A 25,408-nucleotide genomic window follows, 5' to 3' on the forward strand; every position below is an offset into this window, starting at 1 on the left:
GCATGGATGTGGAGCATTAAGAACTTTCTTAGATCCACCTTTTAGTACCAGGTTCGACCCCCTTTTCCCTGAATAGATCAAATTTTACACAAAACAACACAGATGTTTCCATCTAGTATTCAACAAACTTTCACATCCCAGCCAGAGGAACCGTGGAGGAACACTCAGTAAGCTGCTAACCTGCACAAGTTTACACAAGTTCGTCTTAAAGAAAGGTGACTACAGATCAACCAAACTGGTCCTGGTTCATTTAGTGCAGCTTTAACTCTGTAAAACATCAGGAAACATCTGGAAGCAGATAAAAACCAGACATGCTGAACAAAACTGTGACTTTCTCCACTTAGTGAGGACAAGTCGGACTGAGTTTAATCCAGCTGCAGACGATGCTCCAGAGGAAGAGGAGGAGACGGGACACACACCTGTGATTGCTATGGTTACTACCTAGCTAGGTCTCATCACTTTGCTGGAATCATCCAACCTGCTGGAAGTGGTTGATTCTTGTCGTGTGACACCTGACACATGTTCCTTTCTTCACGTTACCATTGGACCGCTTGTCCGTTGTTACCAGTCTGCTACTGCTGCACCGAAGCGAGTTAAAGAGGTAGTGCATCCTAATTTTTTTTTTTTTAACTGTAAACATCACAGTATTACTTAATTGTGATGAAAACCAACTATACTGTTGATACAAATTTGTAATAAATAAAGGAATTTATTTTAAAAATGGCTCATAACGCCCTCTACAGGGTAAAACCAGGTTGTGTTTTTTGTGGAATAGAGAGGTTATCTACGTCACAAGAAAATTTTAAAAACCCTTCAGCCCTGTGAATGGGCAGACCTGTCCCACAGGGACACTGGGTCTGAGACCAGCAACGTTTCTCCATCTTCTATTGTCCAGTGTTGGTGAGTGTGTGTGAATTGTAGCCTCAGTTTCCTGTTCTTAGCTGGCAGGAGGCACCCGGTGTGTCTTCTGCTGCTGTAGCCCATCTGCTTCCAGGCTGGACATGTTGTGTGTTCAGAGATGCTGGTCTGCAGATCTTGGTAGGAACCAGTGCTTATTGGACTTCCTGTTGTCTTTCTATCATCTCCAACCAGTCTGTCCATTCTCCTCTGACCTCTGACATCAACCAGACATTCTGGTCCAGACAACTGCTGCTCTGGATTTTTCTCTTCTTCAGACCATCTCTGGAAACCCTGGAGATGGTTGTGTGTGAAAATCCCTGTAAATACTCAAACCAACAACCATGCCACGTTCAAAGTCACTTGACACCTTTTTAAAGGAAGTACTGGAGCAGAAAATGTTTGGGAGAAAGTGTCCAGGAATCCTCAGTGGTGACTGGAAATGATCTTTTATGGTGGTCCCACATTGGCAGACGGCTGCTTATTTTTCCTACATTATTTTTATAATCTTCAAATCCATCCAGAGACATACCAATAGCATGTATATTTGTGTGTACGAGCAGATACGGTGACGGTTACTCATGTCAAACCTTTGCAACAAACAACCCCCATTGAACAGCAGCTCAGAGTTAACTCCTGGAATGTCATCCTGACCACTTTTGTTGTATGCCTTTTCTTTTCTTTTCTTTGGTTTTTGCATTTTTATAAAAGGAGGTAAAACTCCATCAAGATAATCTCAGCATGTGATAAACAGCTCTCATACAAAATGTACACACAGCTGCTGCATCAGGACCAGATGTTAACCACAAAAGCTTCCATCTGGAAAGACCCATGGCCTGATTTTATCTGGACAAAGAGGCGGGACAACAAGGACTGGGTGCAGCTCTCAGACTAGGATGATTATGTACTCTAGATAAACATCTTCAGTTATGGCAGTGTTTCTCAAATGGGGTGCACATACCTCTTGGGGTATTCGGAGACACCCTAGGAGATGAAAGAAAAATGAAGATGGATAACTTGCTCTATCTTTTCTAATTAAGTAATTAACATAAAGAACAAAAACTTCAAATATAAAAACATAGAAACACTAAAAGACACTGAAAAACAGCTGAAAACTAAACTGAAGCAAACAAAATCGAAACACAGATGAGAACTAGAGGAAGGCTTAAACATATGCAGTCCAAACAAAGTTCGGGACACCATGAAGAAAATACAAAAATACAGCGAATTAAATATGTTTGACAGTTTTCCAAAGACTTAAACGTTTTCTATGCTAGATTTGAACATTTTTTAACCCTGATAGGTGCACAGAGATTCTCCAGAACATAAAACCTACTGTCACAGACGGGCGCATCATCAGTGAGGACGATGTCAGGAAATCCTTCAAACCCACAAATTCTAGACCCAGACCCGATGGTTGCTGCAGCTTTCCTCTGAAAATGAGTTGGCTCCAGCGTGGCAGCTTTCAGTCCTCAGTAGATCAGAACACACTACCTGTAATACGGAAAGTTTTACTGAAGGACTTCCATCCTGTTGCTCTGACATGCGCTGCACCAGCAAGGTGTGAATAAAGTTGCTGACAAAGCTCTCCAAAATAAACACTGCCAAGACATCGTATTTGGGTCAAAATCTGAGTGCCAATATATTTCAGCTGCCATTCAATGAAAACATCAAGCAGGTACCATTCTTTAAATACCTCGGGGTCATGTTTGACCAGCTATTGTCTTGGAAGGGTCACATTGAAATGATCTGTAAAAACACAAAGGAAAGGATCTATTTCCTCCGACACCTTTGGTCTTTGGGGGCATTAAGCAAGTTCTTCTGTTGTTTTATACATGCTGTCATGTCCGTCCTACAGTACTGTAATTCTACCTGGTACAAACGTTTACTTGTAGCAGAAAGATCAAAACTAAAACAACAACAACAACAAAAAATGCTCCAAGATCATAGGAAAACTATGCACGCACTCTATGAAACATCTCATCAGACAAATATGCTGAGACCAGCCAAGAAAATAACATCTGATCCAAATCATGTTCTAAACACAGAATATGAGCACTGACCATCTAGAAGAAGATACCGGCTTCCAAAGTTCAATAAAGAAAGACTGAAAAGCTCTTTAATACATCAGTGAATTTTAAAACTAAACTTAGAACTTTGAGGAACCCAGTGTGTGTGTATTCCATGATATACTGTGAATATGTGAGTAAATTTCACTTGTGAACCATTTAAGTTGTGTTCTGTGTAAACATCTTGATGACGTGACGAAAAAACAAATTTCAGACGTGTGTCCCAATAAAGGTGTATTGTATCGTATCGTATCGTGTCATATATTGTATCATATAGCGTGTCATATATCGTATCGTATTGTTCTTTCCAAATAAATGTGACTTCAGCTTGTATGATGAGGTGAGTCAGTTCAGGTGGTCAGGAATACTACATGCATGTGAACATTGTGGTGGGTTCTGGCCCATGCTGGGTGGTCGTCTGTGGGGGCCATGTTGCAGGCCCTCTGCCTTGGCAGAGGCACTTCTGGGCTCTTGGGCCTCTGCACTCAAGCTGCCCTGGATGGCCAGTGCCCCATGACCTTGGGGGGCTCTGGCTGGGGCCTTCCTCTGACACCCTCTGGGTAGGTCCGTGGTGGTCTTCATGGTGGGGGGGCTTGGGTTCGTGCTCCGGGGTTGCTGCTGATGGCCCGGGTCTCTGAACCGCCTTAATCTGCCTCTAGCCTCTGTAGAGGCGTGGTTACATTTGTACAATCACACTCATCTCTGCTCACTCCTCTTCCTCATCCTCTGCATGCTTACACAGTCACTGAGCTGTCCAGTGGATTTATACACTAAGAGATACTTTGGTTTATTTTTTTTTGTGTGTGTGTTTCTGGTTTGGTTGTAGTTGTAATAGCGTCCATCCATCCATCCATCCATCCATCCATCCATCCATCCATCCATCCATCCATCCATCCATCCATCCATCCATTCATCCATCCAGCCAGCCAGCCAGCCAGCCAGCCAGCCAGCCACCCACCATCCATCTTCTACAACTTATCTGTGGTCAGGTCACCTTAGGTCGCTGCCTAAGGAAGGAAGCCCAGACTTCCTCCTTCCTGGCCACATTCACCAGGTCGTCCTGGGAGACAAGGCTTCCCAAGTCAGCTGAGAGATGTAGTCCCACCTACCATTGTGTCCTGGGTCTTCCCCAAGGCTTCCTCCTGGTGGGACGTGCCCAGAACACCTCAGGGAGGCATCCAGGAGGCATCCTGACCAGATGCCCGAGTCACCTCATCTGGCTCCTCTCGATGTGGAGGTGCTCTACTCTGAGCCCCTCCCTGATCATTGAGCTTCTCACCCCATCTCTAAGGAAGAGCCCGGCCACCCTGCGGAGAAAACTCATTTCGGCCGCTTGTATTCGCGATCTTGTTCTTTCGGTCACTACCCACAGCTCGTGACCATAGGTGAGGGTAGGAACGTAGATCGACCGGTAAATCGAGAGCTTTGCCTTTTGGCTCAGCTCCTTCTTCACCACGACAGACCGATGCAGAGTTCACATCACTGCGGACGCCGCATCGATCCGCCTGTCCATCTCCCGCTCCATCCTTCCCTCACTCGTGAACAAGACCCTGAGATACGTGAACTCCTCCACTTGGGGCAGGACGCTATTGCAGACCCAGAGAAAACACTCCTTTTTTCTACTTTCTTTTTAACTTCATTCTTCTTATTTTTTTCTGTCCCCTCCGCTTAGGTCCAGCAAGATTACAAAATTTCATAATTCAAAATAAATAAATATATAGATTAGATTATCAAGAGGAGCCTTATACCCATAAAGCTCCTCTTGGCAAAGCAAACACAGCAGCCTGACCATCATTCTGCCGCCACCATGCTGGACAGGACAATTTAGAAAAAGAAATAGATAAAAAATAAAAAATGTAATAAATGACAACAAAAGCATCTGAAACAGTCTAAAATTTGCGCACACACACACACACACACACACACACTAGCTGTTGTTGAAGCTGGAAGATGTCTGAGTGAGAGCTGAACAAAAACAAAAGTGAACAAATCATAAACGTGATAAGGAATCCAAATGAATGTTTTGGTTCAGCACTGAGTCTCTGATGTTGAAGTTTCAGGTTTTTCAGTCTTGTTTATCAAACACCTTCTCCTTCTGCTTAATCAGCATTTTTAGGGAAACTCCAACATTTTTTCCCCCAGTGTCACTCAGGCAGACTCCTGTAAATTTATTGGTCTTGGCAGTGGCTTCAAACCTTTTTATTTCCTGATTAAGAGCTGCTGTCATGTGTTGGACCACTGCCACCTCTTGCAAAACAAATTCCTTGGAGAAAAATGCATTGGGACCATCTGTAAGGGAAAATGAGATGACTTACTCATTCTTCAAGTGATGACAATAGCCCGAGCGAAGCAGGTTACTTCAGAGACTACGGCAGTTTCCTCTCCGAGAACTTCAGACAATAAAGACTTTATGAAGTTCAGAGTAAATCAAACAGCAGATCTGCTGGAGATCAAGAAAACTCTTTTCTTTCTACATTTTAAAACTCAGATATAAGTAATAAAAATCAGGCAACAAACTGGCTGCTCGGGTCCTTCTGTCCAGTCCAGCTGACAAATGTTGACATCCAATCAGCTGACCTGAAAATGACTTTCCCAATTAAAGAATGTCTCTAAATGAATAACTCTGGTGTTAAAGTCTGAAGCGGAGACGGTACTCCATCTTTTTTACTTGTTCGGATTCTTTTAACACACTTTTATGTTTTACTTACCCTGACATAAAAAGTCCATCATCATCTTCAGACCTGGAACCAAGAGACGATCATGTCACTGCTTTTATAATCCCTCTCAGTTTGTCTCAACTTTTTATACACACACACACACAGATATATATATACTATATATATATATATATATATATACATATTTATATGTGTTTGCTGTGGTCTGATGTGGTCTTTTTGGAACTCATGGTCGCCGTGTCCTCCGGGCTAAAGACAAAACGACCATCCAGACTGTTTTCAGCACAAAGTTTAAAGCCAGCATCTGTGATGACATGAGGTCTGCGTGTTACTGCGCATGCACACGCGTGAAGGCTCCACCTAGCCTGAAATGTATAATCAGGTTTTAGCAGCATCTGCTACCATCCAGTTGACGTCTTTTCCGGGAATGTCCTGCTTATTTCAGCAAGACTACCATGAGCACTAGACTGACCTGCCTGCGTCCAGACCTCCCTCCTGTTGAAAATGTTTGGATCAAAGTGATTAAAGTTTGAAAGGGATTTGGAAATCCTTATTATTCTGTTTTTTAAATTTCATACAATGTACCAACTTCATTTGGGTTTGTCGTGTTGTGCAGGTATGAATCGTGCCTCCAGCTGATGGCTGACTGTCGTCCTTGTGGTGTGTTCAGGTGCTACTTTTCTATGTGAGAAGATCTAGGAAGTTCTTGCCCTCCGTTTCGTGGGTTAAGGTCTTCAGGTTTAACTTTCCTCGAGTTGCATCTGTAAGGTTTACGACAGGTTAGCATGAACTTCACAAATATTTCTTCTGTCATTTATTAGTTTGCTATTTTAGATGTTAAAAAGGTTAAATCTCTCTTTGCTGAAGCAGATTTCTTTCTGCACTGAGCAGGAAACCTTTAACTGCACGTTCCCCGAGCATTAATTACAGTCTCCTGCCCAGAAATTATTAGTGTCACTTTCTTATAGAGCTTTTTCTTTTATCTCTTTCATCACACTGGGAAGATAAGAGACCTGATGTGGTGCAGAGCTTGCAGTTCCTTGTCATGCAGTCACATTTTATTGGAGCCTTTATTTGTGTTAAAATAGCCTTCAGAAACCTGAGAGCCATTACACAGAAAAGCGCTGCTAAATTCGTCACTCTTGTTAGTGGCTGTACTTATAGAAGTCTCTCAAAGTGACTCACAGAGCTTTTCCTGCACAAAGGGATGGAGGGTTTTTGCAGCTGCAAAAATAAACCAGACATGCACATGAAAAGGGCGCATTGTTCAGTATTAATGTGCGTATCCAGAATGCGCCTCCCTCCCATCATGGATACTAGATTGGCTTTTGAACTCTGTTCCTGACAAGTTGGATGATCCCTCTCTTTCTAGAAGAACAACGAAACAAAAGAAAATCAGGACTGAGTGACAGTCGGTGATGGAAACTTGTCTAAAGGGGTTTGTTTTGTGTTAAAGAATAAAATTGCTCATTCCAAATATTGACTTTCCCTCTCGTCGTCAGTGGTGAGTGTAGTTAGTCCTTCTCCTGACACATGAACTCTCATTTATTCCCATCCATGTTTGCATGTTTCTATAAATCACTGCTTCACTTTCCTGTTTGCATTATGAAATAATAACATTATCATGGAGCGAAATGAGTCTTTGGAAATGAAGTTTCTACAGCAGATGAAGCGTAGAAAATGATGCTGGTGGTAGATATTTAAACAGCTGACATCACTGTGTTCAGGTGACTGATACTAAATCTATATTTAACCCTTTAATGCTGTATGTATTATAGTCATTACATACAGACCTTTTGCATCACTGCATTGTAAAAACTTTGCCCAAAACCCTGTTGTACACAATCTGAGACTTATTTTCTGCCCCCTGGTGGAAACTTTTGACATATCACACCAGTAATAAACAGTATTTCGAAATTAATTTTTCTTTTTCTTTTTTTTTTTTTTTTTTTTTTGGACTACAGAGTTTAACCAATGGGAGCGCCTCAGGGCTTTGTTTTAGTGTTTTGTGTGAGTTTGTTTGTAGTTTTTGTTTTTGTTTGTTTTTTAACATACAAGCGGTGTAGTGTGTCTCATTTAGTGAAAGATAAAAAGTAAGGAAATGAGTGTTTTGTGGATTATTTCTTTGTTGTAACAATGCTCCTAGAAAACCAGCCTGCCAGAGCCAGATGTAAATATGTAAATGGTAAAGCAGACATTAACTGATTTTTTTTATTATTGCTTTTATTATTATTATTATTAAAGTAGCTATAAGTGCTAACTTTCCCACATGAGGTTGCTTTTTTATGTATATAAACATGTAGAAGGCAGGGTGATATATTTCTGCCTTACATGTGACTTCAGTTTCTATGTGAGTCAGTTCAGGTGGTCAGGATTACTACACACATGTGGAAATGTACACGCCTCTAGAACGTCTAGATCTGGAAAAGTTACTCTCATCATGTGAAATACTGAATTTTTCACTTCATTCTGTTCTGTTTTATATTTTGTAACTTTGGATGACGATGTGGAAATTATATGTAAATGATAAACTGAGGCACTAGTTCAAAATTCACTTTCAGGTTCAGAAATTTCAGGTTGTTCAGAACTTGTGGCTGTGAAAGGACCTGAAGGTCACTTCAGGCATAAAAGTCATGTGAAATGCGACATGACTGTGCAAACTGACGTTGCTTTGTAAAAGATGGGGAATACTGGATGCCACATATCAAAGTGGATTAGAAAAAAATACCTTTTGTTCAGACTGCCATTACAAAGTCAGATATGGGCAAAACAGTCGGATTTGTCCTGATATAAAAGTGTATGACCCACCAAACATCAATGTTCTTACTATAAATACACTTCCTTAGTTTAGTTTTTTTAATTATTATTATTGTTCTTGGTGTAAAACCAGTGGGATAATCCAGTGATGGGGCTGGATTGTGTCAGGTTTTATTTTTTGTGCTTCATGCAGTTCTGTTTATGTCCCAGAAAACCTCTCGGTGGACTTCTGGCTTCTGGCAAACACAAAACAACAGGTGGGTGAGAAACTCAGAGCTACGAGCATCTGTTTTGAGTAGACGGGCAGAGCAGTGAAAGGGTTAAAGTCACATGGTAGCGGGTGGTATTATCAGCCCGGAGCCGGAAAAATGTATGAGGAGAAAAAAAACTGAGGGGAACAAAGAAATCAGAGTCTATTTAAAGGGAAGTCGCCCCAGATCCCGGAGTCGTGTCGACTCCGCCCGGCACTGCACACCGCACACGGCTGCGCCAAGAATCCTGCCTGCTCGTGCACCATCACGGCTGTCGACGGCGGAGAGGATGCGGACTTCTCTGGTCGTGTGCTGCTGCGTGTTTGCGCTGCAATGTTTCCCCAGCACGCTTTGTCTTCCAGCGCGCGCACCCAGCAGGTACAAAGCGGCACCGGTGAGTTCCAGCCTTTTTCTCCCGGTAACGTCACGCAAAAGTTCAGAAGAGTTCAGAAAAAGTTCTGAAGTTTGCAGAAGTTATATCATCTGTAAAACTGTTGCCCTTTTTTTAGCGTTATGTGAAGAATCCGGCGCGTGTTGTTGTTCTGTTTGTTTGTTTGTTTGTTTGTTTGTTTGTTTGTTTGTTTGTTTGTTTGTTTGTTTGTTTGTTCTGTTTGTTTGTTTGTTTGTTTTATAAATCTGTAAAACCTGAAGCTTTTGTTTTTACTTCAAAATTAAGGAAAGGAGTCAAAGTTCCAGGTGGGCTATATCCCCGCATCTCTGCAGGTACACGCGCCTCGCTCGTGCACGTCCTTTCATCAGGGCCAAATGACGCTGATGTTGTAATTAAGAAAATGGTTATTTTCGGCTCATGTGACCGGTCACTGTAATCAGCGCGAGAGCTGCTCTTACGTTGCAGAAATAACTATAATCACTATTTCTTTTTTCTCTTTTCTTCTTCTTCTTTAATTTGATTTTTTGTCGGCTCCTGACGTCGCGCGCCCTGCGCACGCACGTCGGTTAGCCTGACAGCGGAGTGTTTTGGTTGTTGCCGCCAGACCTGACCTCTGGTGAGGAAAGAGTAAAGAAAAGCAAGAAGAAGAAGGAGGAAGGGCTGCAGGGTCTGCAGGGCAGGAAGCGGTAATAACAGCTTTTAACGGCATTTTGTCAACAACACCATAAAAACGAGGGGTCCTCAAATATGGAGCCGCACGAGCGCACTGATGGGAAGGTCCACTCTTTTTAAAGATTTGTATGTTGGTAAAAAATTATGTAAAAAAATGAAGTTATTTTTATTTGACACTCTGCGCTCAGCTTGTTGTCTCCAGCATCACTGAAATCACATGAAATGAGATGGAAAAAGACTTAATTTCTTTCCTGAGGGAGGAAATAATGTAGTTTTTTTTTTAATTCAGGTTTTGCTCATTTCTTCACTTTTTCCTCGTCATCGTTGTATTTGAGTAGCTCATGTCTTCCCCGCTCATCTCCACCTCCCCCTCACCCCGCTGCATGCAGAGCTGAAGCAGGGATGCCTCTTGGTTCAGGGTCCAGCAGCTTTTAGAGGTTTCCCTGCTGCAACGCACCTGATTCAAAGGAAAAAGATCTCCACCTGCTCGCTGTCAAGTTCAAGCCTCTTAATGGCCCATTTATTTGAGTCTGTTGTGTTGCAGCAGGAAAATGGCTAAAAGCTGCAGGATGCTGGCTCAAGAGGTCCGAGTTGCTGCAGATTTTTTTAAAGATTTGTCTCTTTTGGTTTGGCTACCCAACAGCTTTTCATTCAGTATCACCCAGAGCGGCTGTTTCAGCCGAATTAAGCAGTTAGGAATGGTTTGTATATTAGTAAGCTAATGTTTTGTTTGTTTGTTTCTTTGTTTGTTTGTTTGTTTGTTTGTTTTTTATCAAAGCCTTATTTTTATTAATTTATTTTTTGTTAAAAAACTGTTACTATTTAATATTTTAATCAAACATTTGAAAGAACATCTGAACTCAGAACCATAACAAAGTAATTCTATAAATAGGAGCCAAATCACAAATTCTTTATGTCAGAGGGGAATTGTGATGTTAATTCATTTTTTTTTTTTAACATTATATAACTTTTAATTTCATCTCTGTCACTTTGTATCACTTCCCCCCCCACCGTGATTGGTTGGCTGGTGCACCCATCAAAATAAAGCCCCGCCCCCTCTGAAGATTCAGCTCTACCCTTCTCGTTCACTACAGCCGGCTCGTTGGTGAACGTCACATCACGCTTCTGTCGTGTCATCAGTTTCATTTTTCTATTTTCTGCTTTGATATTTGTTGCGGTTATTAATCAGCTGTTATTTTGTGGTGTAAACATGACAAACACTTAACCTGTGTTTACACAGAGGGACTTGTTTACCTTCTGTGCTTCTGCACAAGAATGTCCTGTTTACAGGTACAAAGAACATCCCAACAAGCAGGGAACATGCATAAATAATGACAGAGAAGAATGTTGTTGTTGAAGAAGACTTTATCTGTCTTATTTTTAGGAGTTAGAGCTGGAAATCATTTAAGATTCCTGAAACCAATGAGCCAATAACATGCAGCCGTGGGGTGGGATCAGTTTACAGCAAAGTTCCTACGAAGAGCAAAACCAAGAAACTGTAAATCCCACCCTTCAGCAGCATTGGTTCGCTCCAAATCTAAAAGCTTCTTGCACATCTCAGATGCTGTTTTCTTCCACTCTTCCTTCGCAGTTTGTTCAGGCTCTTGAACATTTGCAGGATTCTTTTCCCTCCCTTGATTTGTGTAGAACCCAAAGTTTTCTTACACCAGGTAGCACATTTTCTTCTAAAACCCCGTAGTTATCCTCTGATTTCATGACTGCTGCAACAGGACCAAGGCCTCCAGCACCAGATGCAGCGAAGCAGCATGAAAACACCATGCACCCTCCAGCATGTTTAAATAAAGCTGCTATTTTCAGAATTTTTCTGTAAACAAATTCTTGGTGTGCCTCACCAAAAGTTCTGTTTTTGTTTTGTCTGTCCACAGAACATTTTCCCAGGACTGCGGTTTGTCCTGGAGTCTTTGACAAAGATCAGGCCTACCTTTCTTCGGCTTTTTTCAGCACCGAGGTCTTCCTCGGCCTACTGAGCTCTGGTTCACTGTGCGGCGTCTTGTACATGTTGGAAGCACCCATCGTTGTTCCAGGTGGACTCGCAGGTCTGAATGCTTCACATGGTGTGTTTTCCTCAGTTCGTCACATCCAGGGAGTTACTTAAAGTTTAATCGTTGACAAACTTTATATGAACGTTGCTGAAGCAGGGTACCGAGGTCTGGAGATTGTGTTTGCTAATCACAGCACGAAGAGGAAATGACTTGAATTTTCAAAACCTTTTTTGAATTACTTAAATAAAAGTCTTCACTCTTTGGCTAATTCGTGTCCTGGGGGCACTGACAGTTTGAAACAGCTGATTCTGATTTTTCTTTTGTCACAGAAGGGATTTATTTTTTCCCACACTTGTTGAAAAGGTGACAGCACCAGTGTCATGTCTGTTTTTTCTCCTTTTATTTTTATTTTTGTTGTTTTAGCCTTTGCTGCTCTGTATCAAACAGGAGTTATTTCTAGAAGAAACACTAGATTAATTTATTTCCAGAGATATTCTTCATTGTGAGTTTCATGGATGTGACCAGGACTGTATATTTATTCTAATTCAGTTTTAGATGTGATGGACAACAGACTTTCTGTTTCTGTGTAGCTCTGTCCTAAGTTGAGTCTTATCGTGGCCTTTTTTTACTTCCTGTTCGTCCTTGCCTGCTTGTGGTTTAATAGACGGTTTGGTTGGTTTTAGGCAATGCAGCTGGTTCGGGTTAGACAGAAAATTTTAATAGACTGTTTTCCAACCTGCAGGTCCGGCCCCCATATTGGGTCACGAGATTATCAGGAACAGGAAAGCTGGAAAAATTCCACTTAATAATTAGATAACTGCTTCGTCAGCAGTTGTTAATTAAATTAAATAGTTTGAACTCGTCTCAGCTTGAAAAAATAAACAAGTGCAGAGCAAAACAGCTGGAAATGCTGACCAAATGTGACACGACGACTAAATTAAAGTCAGAAATCCAGCGCATAATAAAACCGTTTGTCTCTTCGCTGTATTTTCTTTCTTTGTATTTCTTAGTTTTATTCACAGCAATCAGACTGTGAATGTCCACAAACTAAAAGTCAGTCTTTTCCAGAAGACGTTATCGGAGCTATGAGGAAGTTGTTTTGTCTGTGTAATCAGTATTTTGTCACTTTGCTGCACGGTTGTTGAGTGACTGCACAGGCCTGGGCAGGCCTGGGAGTCTGTGGCATTCAGGGAGGTGGGATTCAGTTTCCTCTGCAGCAGAGGGGACGACACAGACAACAGCTTGGATTTTGCTTGTGTCCATAAAACCGATTCCGTTGCTCTTTCTTGCCTGTTTTGTTTTGTCGTGTTGATGTCTTTGGGCAGTGCAATTGGGTGAAGGACCGTGAGAGCAGAGGTGACATCAGAGCGGACCTGGGCTCCCATCGAGCAGATCTAGGTCACAGCTGCACTGGAGCTGTGAGCGGCTTGTGAAACGCAGCAGGAGATGCAGTTAAAGGCGCATGCACGGAGAATTAGATGCTGGTGTTGGTCAGCAGGATGAGCTCTGAGACTCGGTGTGAATACTAACAAAGTGAGAGGAGGAGTGCAGCGTCAGGCAGTTCAGGTGATTCTGCAGACTGAAAGAACCCAGTCAGGGCTGGACGTTGATAAACTGGTGGCTCAGGTGCACAAAGGCCCAGTACTCTGATTACTTTCAAACGATTTGTTCAGTTTCATTGCTGTGCAAAAGTCTTCAGCCACTCCTTGTTTATGTGTATTTTGTTATTAAAACATGAAAATGGTGCAGGACTAACAGAAACATGCAAACGAATGAAAAAAAAGAAAAAGATTTGGGGATTCTGACTGCTATTGAGATTTAAAGTCAGTATTTGGCATGAGCACCTTTCCTCTTCCACACAGAATGACGTATCTTAGATAAGATTTCTTATTGATTGCATACACCGTCCACCTCATCAGCTCCACTTTCTAGTACCGGGTCAGACCTCCTCTTTATTCCCTGGTGTGATAGATGAAGCAGGTGGTGGAAACCTTCCTCAGAGGTTTTCTCCATATTGACATGACAGCATCACACAGTTGCTGCAGGTTTGTCGGCTGCATCCATGATGAGAATCTCCCGTTCCACCACATCCCAAAGCTGCTCTACTGGACTGAGATCTGGTGGCTGTGGAGGCCGTTGGAGTCCAGTGAACTCATCGTCATGTTCTAGAAAGCAGGTGGAGATGATCTGAGCTTTGTGACATGGTGCATTATCCTGCTGGAAGTAGCATCAGAAGATGCTCCACTGTGGTCATAAAGGGATGGACATGGTCAGCAACAATACTCAGGTAGGCTGTGCTGGTTAAACCAGGCCACGTTGGTACTAAGGGGGTCAAAGTGGGCCAAGAAAACCTCCCCCCACCATTACACCAGCAGCAGCCTGAAGCGTTGATCCAAGGCAGGATGGATCCATGTTTTCATGATGTTTCCAGCAGATTCTGAGCCGAGCATCTGAATGTGGAGCTGAAATGGAGACTCATCAGACCAGCAACGTTTCTCCATCTTCTATTGTCCAGTGTTGGTGAGTGTGTGTGAATTGTAGCCTCAGTTTCCTGTTCTTAGCTGGCAGGAGGCACCCGGTGTGTCTTCTGCTGCTGTAAACCATCTGCTTCCAGGCTGGACGTGTTGTGTGTTCAGAGATGTTGTTCTGTAGATCTTGGTAGGAACCAGTGCTGACTGGACTTCCTGTTGTCTTTCTATCATCTCCAACCAGTCTGTCCATTCTCCTCTGACCTCTGACATCAACCAGACTTTCTGGTCCAGACAACGGCTGCTCTGGATTTTTCTCTTCTTCAGACCATCTGTGGAAACACTATGTGCATATATGAGGTCTAGAAAATATACTGATGTAAACCAGGTGAGGTGGATGTAGCTGTAAGGAGTAAAAAGCCGGTGAAAAACATGGTCTTCTTCTTTCATAAAACTCTGCAGAATAACACATAGAAATCCAAACCTCAGAGAGTCTGCAGTCATTTTAATCATCATGAAACTAAATAACTTCTGGTACATGTAAAACCATTTTTACTAGCGTTGACCATTAAGACTTTAATTTTGTGGTTATTTGATTTTAATAAAAACTCTGGACAAATTAATATTTTAATCTTTAATCCTAAATAGAGCATTAATCTTTGCTCCAACATGAAACTCTTTTAAGCCTTTTTACCTACAGATTGTATTTAGATAGATTTCAGTCAGTCTGTAAAACAAACCCAAACATTTGGACTTGGTTGAAATATGGCTCTGCTCAGATTCACACCTGGAAGCTAAAAACAGATTTAAAGTATTTTATAGTGTCGCTATTAACACGACACACGACAACATGAAATGTAAAGGAGCAGCAGAGCTCAACAGAAGGCTGTGAAGGACAGCATGGACCACATCGGTCTGAAGAGGGATGCCTAAATAAACAGTCTGCTGGCAGTTTCAGAGGGGAGGCCTCTGAACACGCAAAGCTGAATAGAACCAACCGTGTGTGTATTTACTAAAGCTTAATGGTTCATCGTTACCACAGCAACCCATGTAGATAGGTTGGTGATGTCTGGACACACAATAACAATGGACAGTCTGTCCTAAAAAGCTGGTTTTGAGAAACAAATCTGATTTGCCTGCAGCCTGAACACATTCATTCTCTCTGCCCATTGAAGGTTTGATCTAAAATTCCTGACAGTCCATTCACTTGTTGGGATATTCCAGTCTTGAGCACATGCCTGGAAGGCCAGCAGAGCAACCCCAGCGCAAAGAATAAAAACTGTTCACAACCATGACACTTCCTTATTTGAGTTAGAATAACTCAATTTGGTGCCATCTTTCTAACCCAGAGCACCGCTGACTGAGCAGGAGTAGCATCGTATATCAATTCTAAACTTTGGTAAATACTGAATGACATCGTCCTGTGTGGGTCAGTACTGTTTCTTTCATACACAGTAAAACTGCATTGACAGAAAGACTTAAAATGAGAAGTTGGAGAGCCACCAGTCATTCTAACTCACTCCAGCAAGGACAGTTTTCACCAGCATTTCAGAAATATTCATTTTGTCCCTTATTTCAGCCACAGCCGCCAGTCTCACGGTAACAGGGCAACGTTGTCCATAATAAACTTCAGTCTAGTGGTGGTCAAGCAACCTAAAATGGCTAACGTTGAACAAGGCAGATGCAAGATATTGCAGAAGTATTTTCAACGTTTAGTTGACACAGCTTTAAAAAGTTGAGCATAGATAAGGGATGTCCAGTTCCAGTCCTTCAGGGCTGCTGCTCTGCAGATTTTATATGTTTCCCTGCACAAACACGTCATGGATCTCAAACAGCCTGTCAAGTTCTGCACAACCCATAATGATTTATTCATTTCAATTAACAAATATTTTAACTACATGCTGCTTCAGACCAGCTTCGACGCAGCCAAACAGATGAAAACATGGAAAATCTTGGAAGTCTTGTACTTCCTGCTGCGTCGATAGTGAAAGCAGTTCCACCTCAAAAGAACTCGGCAGCCCATGTTCTACAAACTCTGACATCCAGGGAAAACATCTACATTTCCATGATGCAGGCAAAAGAGGCTAGTAGCTAGTAGCCGGAGGCTAACGCAGCATAGCAGGCCTTTTGCTGTCAAATGAAAACATTAGATGTGTTTCCATTACAGTATTTCGCAAAATAAAAGTGATATTTCTAACATTTTGATAAAGTGCAATTGCGATTTGCAGTGTTTCCATTGAATGGTGTTCAGCGCATTAGCCGTTATTCTCGTAAAATCTCGTCCCGCGAGAATCCACTTTGAGGAGGATAGACATTTCTAAATCTTTGTAAAACTCTTGCATTTCGCCGTTGTTTGCTATCAAGGGTGACAATTATATTTTTTTCTTTAAATGTAAAAAGATTTCCGTCTGTTCCTGTGTCTACTCAGACTGCGCCATCTCTTTTTGAAATGAACTGGTCACGTGACGCGCTACGGTGAAGCGTAAATGTGAGAAAAGTGTTTCCATTAAAATTTTGCGATATACTTCTATATGGACAAGTCTGAAAAACCACCTCATGAGAGCGTAAAAACTTTTTAGTGATATTTGGGAGTTCTTTCGAAATGTAGGTGTTTCCATTACCATTTTTATTGCCATATTTAGCTTTTGCGCAGCTCTAGGGGTAATGGAAACGCACCTATTGAAAGTCTTGGAACTCTAAACTTCCTGGTGTGTGCATGGATGAAAGCAGTTGGGGATTAAAACCTTTTTATGATAAATCATACACTGTTTCTCCTGAAAATATGACTTTTGCTGTTTTTATAGCGTTGTTGCTACGTTGCTACGTTCAACTCGTATTGTTGCTTAGCAACCACAATGCGTAAAACCAGAAAGCAGCTATGACTTTCATCGTCCCACAAGCTTTAATTTAGCCCCAACATATCATCAGCTAGCACAGACGCACCTTCATCAAACCTTTAACCATCACTGGTAACGACGTGATTTGACCCAGTTCGTTCACAAGCCACTTTTCTCCAGCTATTTTAGTAACATCTGGACTGGCTCTAAAAAAGCAACACAAACAAAAAGACATTTTCCAGAACCCATCCAGCATTCACACGCTGACCTACAAACAACTTTGCGGATCACTTCATGTAACAGATAACTGATTAGGGTGGTGATGTGAATAAGGGCGATTTAAAAGCGCCACCATCTTTGTCTTTGTATACAACCACTGATTTATTACTTTTTAAATCTGACTAACATGTTTGCATGCAGCAAAGCAAAAGGCTTGCTTTACCTTTTGTTGTCTTTGCTATTTTTCTGTCCCTGAATAAGGACACTAAGGAAGAAGCGTCAAATGGTGAAAAGATGGTGCTAAATATGCTAATTCAACAACTGTACATTTTTCTTTTGAGTCACCTTTCGATCTGAAATGTGTGTGGCTTCATTAAGGGACATTAGGTCCTGTTTTGGGCCTTGTTTAAATCTTTAGTAGGTAGGAAATAACCACCTTGTTAGGAACACAGTGCTAGCTAACAATCATTAGCTAAAACTTAGCTGTACCTCAGGAACACACTAGATTTGGTTCCTCAGTTTTTTCCAACATCACAAATCTCTGATCTTTGTCCTGATTGGTCTCTGACATCAATCAGTCATTATTATAAAGCTGTGGTCTGTTCTGTGCTTGTTCATTTCCATTTTCCATTTTCTTAGAGTCAAAACGCCTTTGTTTTCAAAATTTTGGTTGTTCTCCTGTCCCAACATCACGTCTGAGCTCGATTTTTTTCTTTCTTTCTGGTTACATATTCCTGCACTTTTTATCACTGGGGTTGTTCACCCGTAGTTGTGCTTGAAATTTGGTGCCACATACACCCCATGTCCTCAGTTCAGACTTTTTTTTTAAATTATATCCACTTTTCTTTTAAGCTGACATAGCTGTATGACATAAAAATACCAATCATGCCATTGCAAACTTGATTAAAAACAAATGCTGCATGCTTTGCCGGGTTAGCATTGCTCCCCTGGAGCTTGTGCTCACATGAATAATCACCATCAGCAATGAAATCACCAGTAAGTTATCCAGCAGTCAGAAAAATAGGACATCTGAGGTTTCAGGAGGTTGGTTTGTTCCAGGAAAGATAAGATATTATCTGGGCAAATGCAAAGTGTTTGTATCACCTTTTACCTCCAGGTGTTTCAGATTTGCAGGTGGTATATTGGATTAGCAGAGTAAGAAGGCAGATAGTGAGGGATTAGTTTGATAAAAAAAACTCATGCACCCCACTCTTCATATCAGGCACAATAAATCCTCCTGCTATAATCAACCCTTTGTTGTCATTGAGAGCACACCCTTCAAATTGAAACCTTATCTTTCTCCTCAAGTAAACACTCACTTATGACTTACTTCCCACCATCAGGATTCACTGATACCAGTTTTTCTCTAACAGTTTGATATGTTGATGAAGAAGCTTCTTGTTTCCCATCCACAGGCTGATTCTTGCAGGAAGCATCTGCAGCATCTCCCGTCTTTAAAACAGTCGCTGTAAATGTGAACACACCCTCGGGATGTTTCAGAGATTTCACCGGTGTATAATATTCTGTGAATTTCAGAAGAAACTTCCTTTTGTAATTTCCTTTTTGGCGCCCGCAATTTCCCACAATCTCTTGCTTCAACTGCTGCTGCAGTCATATATTTCCAACTGGCCTGATTGAAAACACATGTTGAGGCTATGAACTGTGTTCTGGTGCCAGTGCTTTTTGCAAATTGGTCTCTGTCGCAAAATATGCTTTACCTTAAACCCCAGCCATTTCTTTACTATTTTTGGTTCGTCTGGTTATTTTTAACATAAAATTACATGAAGAAGCTGCAGCTTTTAATTCCAGTCAGCATCAGACATGATGTTTCTCAGCTGTCAGATTGGGAGGTAAAATGATGTAAAATGAATGTATGAATAGATGTAGCAGCATAAAGGTCGACCAGAAGAAGAAAGCAGAATTTATTACTAACAGAACTTTGTAGAAATAACACACAGACCAACAGTGACCAAACCTTTTCTCATCTCATCGTTCTCTCAAGTTTTGGCTTTCAGGAGAAAAAATATTGTTATTGAAACAAACACACAACAGAAACTATTTCCATGTTTCCACTTTTTCCTCATTTCCAGTTATTCCTGCTACTATTTACCTGCTATCCTCACTAAACCAACTCCAGCTCAGCTGCTTTGTGGCGCCACCGTGCATCAGAAACGTCTTCTTGGCTTTATTCCAGCCATAGAGGAGCATTATTTTTCTTCTTTTCACACACACACAGAACTTTCTGCTCACTGGTTGATCTTTGGCTGCTCCTGATTGGACGTTACCGTCAATCTAAGCTCTCTGATTGGTGGAAAGTCTGACAGGAAGTGGCTTCATCATCATGTCCAGGTCTAAATAGAGGTCTCTTAGCAACATAGTAGTGATGGTGATGTTTTTATGATGAAATGTGATAAATAATGCTGTTATCATGGATCATTGTGGATTTACCAGATAGAGTCTCTGAATAAAACTACATTTAGTGGCTGGATTGTAAACCTCCTGGACGGATAGAAATGCCTAAAAGGTAAGCTATCGGCTGATTAGATATTTGTGTTAACAGGAAGTTGAACAGGTGGAGGTGATGAAGAGGAAGGTGGGTCCATTTAAAAATAATAGTTGTGGATTTGTGTGGATTTTTGGTAAATAGAATAAATTTATTGTAGCGTATTTGTTCACATTTGCTGCTCTCATGAGAAACTGTGGTACTCAAATTAAAAGACACTGTTCATGTTAAAAAGCAACGATGTGACTCTGAGGTCGAACCGTTTTTGAACAAGAACTGAACTCTCATTGCAGGAATGTCTGTCTTTCTTGTTAGGTGAGAACATCCAGTGATGGTTACTCATTATTAGGTTTTGTGCTTTTAAGCAAAGGAACTATCAAGATTTAAGAGGCTGTTGCAACAGAAATCTGTTATTTCAGTTTTACTTTTGGGATTTCTGTGCATTCTCATAAAAAAAGAAATCTACCTATCTTCTGTGCAGCAGTAGGACAGAATAGTGTCATAAAACAAATGAACAATTACCAGAAACACCTGTAGTTCTGTGTTTGAAGCTCTTGAGTCAACCGCCAACCTCTCACAGCTATCTCAGTGATATTCACCTCTGCCAAGGTGCCAAGGTTAAACGAAAGAGATCCTATGATGCTAAAGTAAGGAAACAGAGCCTGGATGTCAACTGATTTATTGTAATGCACGTGGATCGATGCAGCTCCGTTAGGAGACCCTGCATTCAGTGCAGCCAAGTCCGAAACGTTATAAAACTCCACAGCAGGCCGTCTTCCAGCTGCAGCTCCAGATAAAACCTGCTTCTGCATCTGGTCCAGGACGTCTACTCCTACCTTGGTCCTGGTGTAGTCAGAACAGCTGATCAGTTCTCCCCCATCCGAGTCTTCCTCATTCCTTTGCTGGAGCATAGCCAGAGCTTCTTCTGCTTCTCTTCCTTTTTATTATGTTTTCAGCTGTGCTAGTTTGTCCGTCTGTCAGCAACATAACTCATAAAGTTATGAATGGATTTTTCGGGAAATGTCAGAAATGGAATAAAGGAACAAGTGATTCTATTTTGGGGTGATCCGGATCACCTCCTGGATCCAGGAATTATTTTTAAGGATTCTTTACTATTGGGAGATGCGGATAATTGTGTGATTACAGCTTCTAACTTGTCAGCATCACTGGCAAAAATATCATTACAAGATGACATCATGGCAGATGTTATAACCCAACATCGTTTGACCTGGATCACGTTGATGTTCTGGATCTGGGGATCCAGAAGGTTAGACATATAGAGGGTACTGGGTGGGCTGTTGGACCTTTTGGGCTTTTCCTCCGGTGAGTGACCCTGTGGCTCGGTGGAGGTCTGCGCTCTCTAAAAGCCTTTAGAAGTTTTCTGTCATGTTGGAGTGAAGCACAGCGACCTGTTGGAGGGTTTATTGTTGCTCCAACGCTCCGTGTGCAGACATGTTTCTCTGAATACCGCTGTCAGATCCCCGGCACCGCTACGCTCTGATCTTGTCATCACTGCAACCAGAAACTAGATGTGTCCATACTTGTAATGTGTGCCCCCCACATGTGGCCAACATGAATATCTCCTCAAGGACTCCAGGACTTTTTATTTGGACTCTGAGCAACGAGAGACAGTTGCCTTCCTGAGGCTAGTTTTTCTCTGCACGGCAAGGTTGTAAAACGTCTGTTTCATCTGCTAAATTGAAAACAAGTCTGGCTTGAAACAATTTAGCAAATAAATTTTTGATATATCTTATTTTCTGAGCTAAAGACGTATAAACTGACAGCTGAAGACACGATTGTTTGTTATGATGCAGTTGTTCTGCAGGGAAATGCTTACAGTGATACTTATCGTCCTCCTTCACCTGCAGGGATCACGTCAGGTGATTGTTTCAAAGCGCTGTGAAAAAAAATGAGGTTACCTGTAGAGCTGCTGTCAACTTCAATCAGAAGTCCAGATTTCTGAGAAAATATTTTACCAGCAGCAATAACACAAGTTTTAACGAATATTTTCTGGTTTAATTGTATGATTAATCCCAACATATCCAAGCTGGAACGATCCTCTAGATGTTTAACTTGCATGGTCCTCAAAGTGTCAAGTGAAGTTGCTCAAGTAGGTTATAAATAATAATAAATAAGATGAAGTTTTCATCTTTGTATTCCAAACTTGTCACTAACAAGCGGCCTGAACCAGCACCGCTAAAGCTCATAAATCCACATAAGCTAGTGAATTGTTTTTCAAGAAATTTCTGTTAAGTAAAGGAAGTTAAGTAAAACGTAGGCTCGTTAACAGAAGGTCTGAAACCTGAAATAGCTCATTAATGGCTTAGAAACAGCCTGGTGAATAAAGAGAGGGACCCAAAATAATCCTCTTGTTTGGCTTTAACCTTGAACTTTGATGTTGAACTTGTTAGGAATCAGCCTTATTTATAATTCTGTCATGGGGTCAGAGAGGTCGAGCAATCCATTTCACACGCAGTCGGGGGGTTTAGTCCTTTATCCACATGTTTTGTTTTTTTAATCTCCTTCTTTGAAAGGACAGAGGCACCCCCCCGTACTCCCTGCACTTAGTATTAGCCAAAGTTTTGAGTTTGGTGGGTGCCCATGTTCCCCCTCCTCCTCCCCATGGTGGACACCGTCAGGCTGGTTTGAGGTCAGCTTGTGACCAGATGACTCACATTTCAAAACTCTTTAAACAGACCACAAAAGCTTCCTAGAAAATACAGATCTGCAGGTAAGGAGGCTGTTCTCACTGACAGTCCACTTCATCAGCTCCACCTTCTAGTACCGGGTCGGACCTTTTTAGTTCTTAGTGTGATAGATGAAGCAGGTGGAGGAAACCTTCCTCAGAGGTTTTCTCCATATTGACATGACAGCATCACACAGTTGCTGCAGGTTTGTCGGCTGCATCCATGATGAGAATCTCCCGTTCCACCACATCCCAAAGCTGCTCTACTGGACTGAGATCTGGTGGCTGTGGAGGCCGTTGGAGTCCAGTGAACTCATCGTCATGTTCTAGAAAGCAGGTGGAGATGATCTGAGCTTTGTGACATGGTGCATTATCCTGCAGGAAGTAGCATCAGAAGATGCTCCACTGTGGTCATAAAGGGATGGACATGGTCAGCAACAATACTCAGGTAGGCTGTGCTGGTTAAACCAGGCCACGTTGGTACTAAGGGGCCCAAAGTGGGCCAAGAAAACCTCCCCCCACCATTACACCAGCAGCAGCCTGAAGCGTTGATCCAAGGCAGGATGGATCCATGTTTTCATGATGTTTCCAGCAGATTCTGAGCCGAGCATCTGAATGTGGAGCTGAAATGGAGACTCATCAGACCAGCAACGTTTCTCCATCTTCTGTTGTCCAGGTCTTCACCACGTCTACATGGCTAAAGGCTGCCATGTGACTGGTTGATAAATATTTCTGTTAACAGGAAGTTGAACAGGTTGATGTGATAAAGTGGCAGATAAGTTTATGTTGTAGTTAAAAGCCTTAAACAGCAGACAATCACTAGTTATTGTGGACTTCATGGAATATTTATTGGTTTACAGTAAGAAGGAATTACTTCTGAGACATCATCTGTGTCATGGTGTCTGATTTTATTCTGTTTTTGGTTAGTCTTTGTAAATTTCTCATTCTGGTTTTAGTTTGTTTTCTGGTTAGATTTTACTTCCGGATTTTATTTTGTAGTGTTTATCTCATAGACTGTATATAAAAGATGGATGGAGCCTCCGTGACGTCACCCATAGGTTTTTGAGGAGCTGAACTGAAGCTCATTGGGCGTTCCCACCTTCACCATCTTGGCAGCGTCACGCGTGTCGTCATTCCCGGAAAATCCAAAAATGGGTAAAGAGGTGGAGCTGAGAGGGGGACTGTGAAGGTGGGGGTGGATGACTGACACCCATCAAACTCTGAGCTGCCTGTAGCTAAGAGCTAACCGAGCTAACCCAGCGCTAAAACAGTGCTAACAGTAGCTAACCAGCTAACAGATGTAGGCGGGCTAAAGCTAAGGCGCACTGTTAGCGGCTAAAAACCACAGGTGTGCTACACTCTCCCTTCTTGCCGCAGATATTGGATGCATGTCAATCAAAAGGACACGCCCCTAATTATGCCGAATTTCAGGATTAAATAACATCTAAATGAATGAGTTAGAAAAAAATTCACCCCCTCGAAGTTATCATGAGGGTAAACTTGACCTATTAATCCTAAAATGGATTTTTGTACCAGGCTTTAAACATGTTTACTTCTGCTGTAAAGTTGGTCTTTTGAACATGGGATGGGGATTTGCTCTGGTTTGGAGCCCCTAGTGGACGAGGGATGAACTGCCATTTTTTTCACATTTTACCGGTGGAGGTTGCTGCTTGGTTTATCACCTCGTGTATTCCCTTCCTGTTTTCCTGTCACACCCGGTTTTCCAGTTTCCCGGGTCCTTCCGTCATTACGCTTCAGATTTTTCTTTGTTCTGGCAGATTGTTGGTGTTTTATTTGTAACTGCTGGTTTTTGCCACTGTTTGTTGTTTCTGTCTTGATTTCCAGTCCATCCATCATCCCGGGTCTTTTCCTGGGTTTGTTGGTTGTAGTTTTGTAGAATTTATACTGATCACCTGAGTTTAGTGGAGCTAGGGAGTAATGGATTGTTTTCTGTAGAGGAAGGGCGTCCACAGTGGGCCAAAATTACATGAATACTTATTAAACTAACAGAGCCCATCAGTTATTGTCTATTAAAAAAATGTTAATCATAAAATAAATGAAAAAAAATCTGTTGCATCTTTTTCTTATGGCTCTTTGTCTATGAAAACATTTTCAACAGGCAACAACAGCCAAAAAAACAACTGTCCTGAAGTAGCAAGAGGAACAAATTTAATTGCATTAAACACTGAAAAAGCCTTAAACTCAGTTTGCAGCTGCATGACGCTCACTATCTGACCCTGATACGTGGTGTCTCCTCAGTGTTTGGGGACAGGCTCTGAGCTGTAGAGATCACCAGGACAGAGTGAAGGTGTTCATCAGTACGACTCCTGCGTGGTGTTATATCTTATCTCTGAAAGAGAACAGACAAACATAGAGAGCGTTGTGTCTGGGATGAAACCTGGAAACTCTGCAGGGCCCCGACTCACTGAGTCCTCACCCCGGATGAAAATTGGCAGCTGGGCAGTGTCCAAAGGTGTGAGTGTGCTCATCCACAGCGAGGGAGGATGCAGCGAAGTCTGTCCCACAAGCTGCTGCTGGTGGCGAGCTGACGGCGGACATGGTCAGCAACGGTCTTTCCACTCAGACTCACGTTTAAAAATGCTTGCTTTTATCCTGGGCACAAAGTTGACACGTGAGTAGCTCCATCAGGCTGTTAGAGAAGGAGGAAGGTTTGTGCTCACAGGCCAGTGGCTGATGTGCAAACGCACTGGCAGTGCATTGTGGGACTTGTAGTGTATGTGGCTGCATGATGACAATAAAAATAGTCGACAACAAATTCTGCCATCAACTATTGTTGGCAAAAAAAAAAAAAAAAAAAAAACTACAGAGTGAGACATCGTCTTCTAATCCTATCTCTGCTGAAAGTTGCACAATGCACATGCGCAAAGAGGGGAAAAAAATACAGAGTGAGACATCGTCTTCTTTTTTTATCTCTGCTGAGAGTTGCACATGCGCCATAAAGTCCGCTAGGGAAAAA

General features: G+C 42.0%; 1 protein-coding gene across 1 annotated transcript in view; it reads left to right on the top strand.

Annotated features, from left to right (window-relative positions):
* Positions 1-8,799: 8,799 nt before the first annotated feature.
* mmp11a (matrix metallopeptidase 11a) overlaps positions 8,800-25,408 on the top strand; it is a 40,022-nt gene continuing 23,413 nt past the window's right edge. Inside the window, exon 1 of the mRNA XM_041998918.1 lies at positions 8,800-9,046. Within this exon, the coding sequence (XP_041854852.1) occupies positions 8,942-9,046 (105 nt within the window). The 5' untranslated portion in view covers positions 8,800-8,941. The remainder of the gene's footprint in view (positions 9,047-25,408) is intronic.

This window comes from Melanotaenia boesemani, chromosome 11, assembly GCF_017639745.1.
Source record: "Melanotaenia boesemani isolate fMelBoe1 chromosome 11, fMelBoe1.pri, whole genome shotgun sequence".
NCBI classification, from domain to species: Eukaryota; Metazoa; Chordata; class Actinopteri; order Atheriniformes; family Melanotaeniidae; genus Melanotaenia; species Melanotaenia boesemani.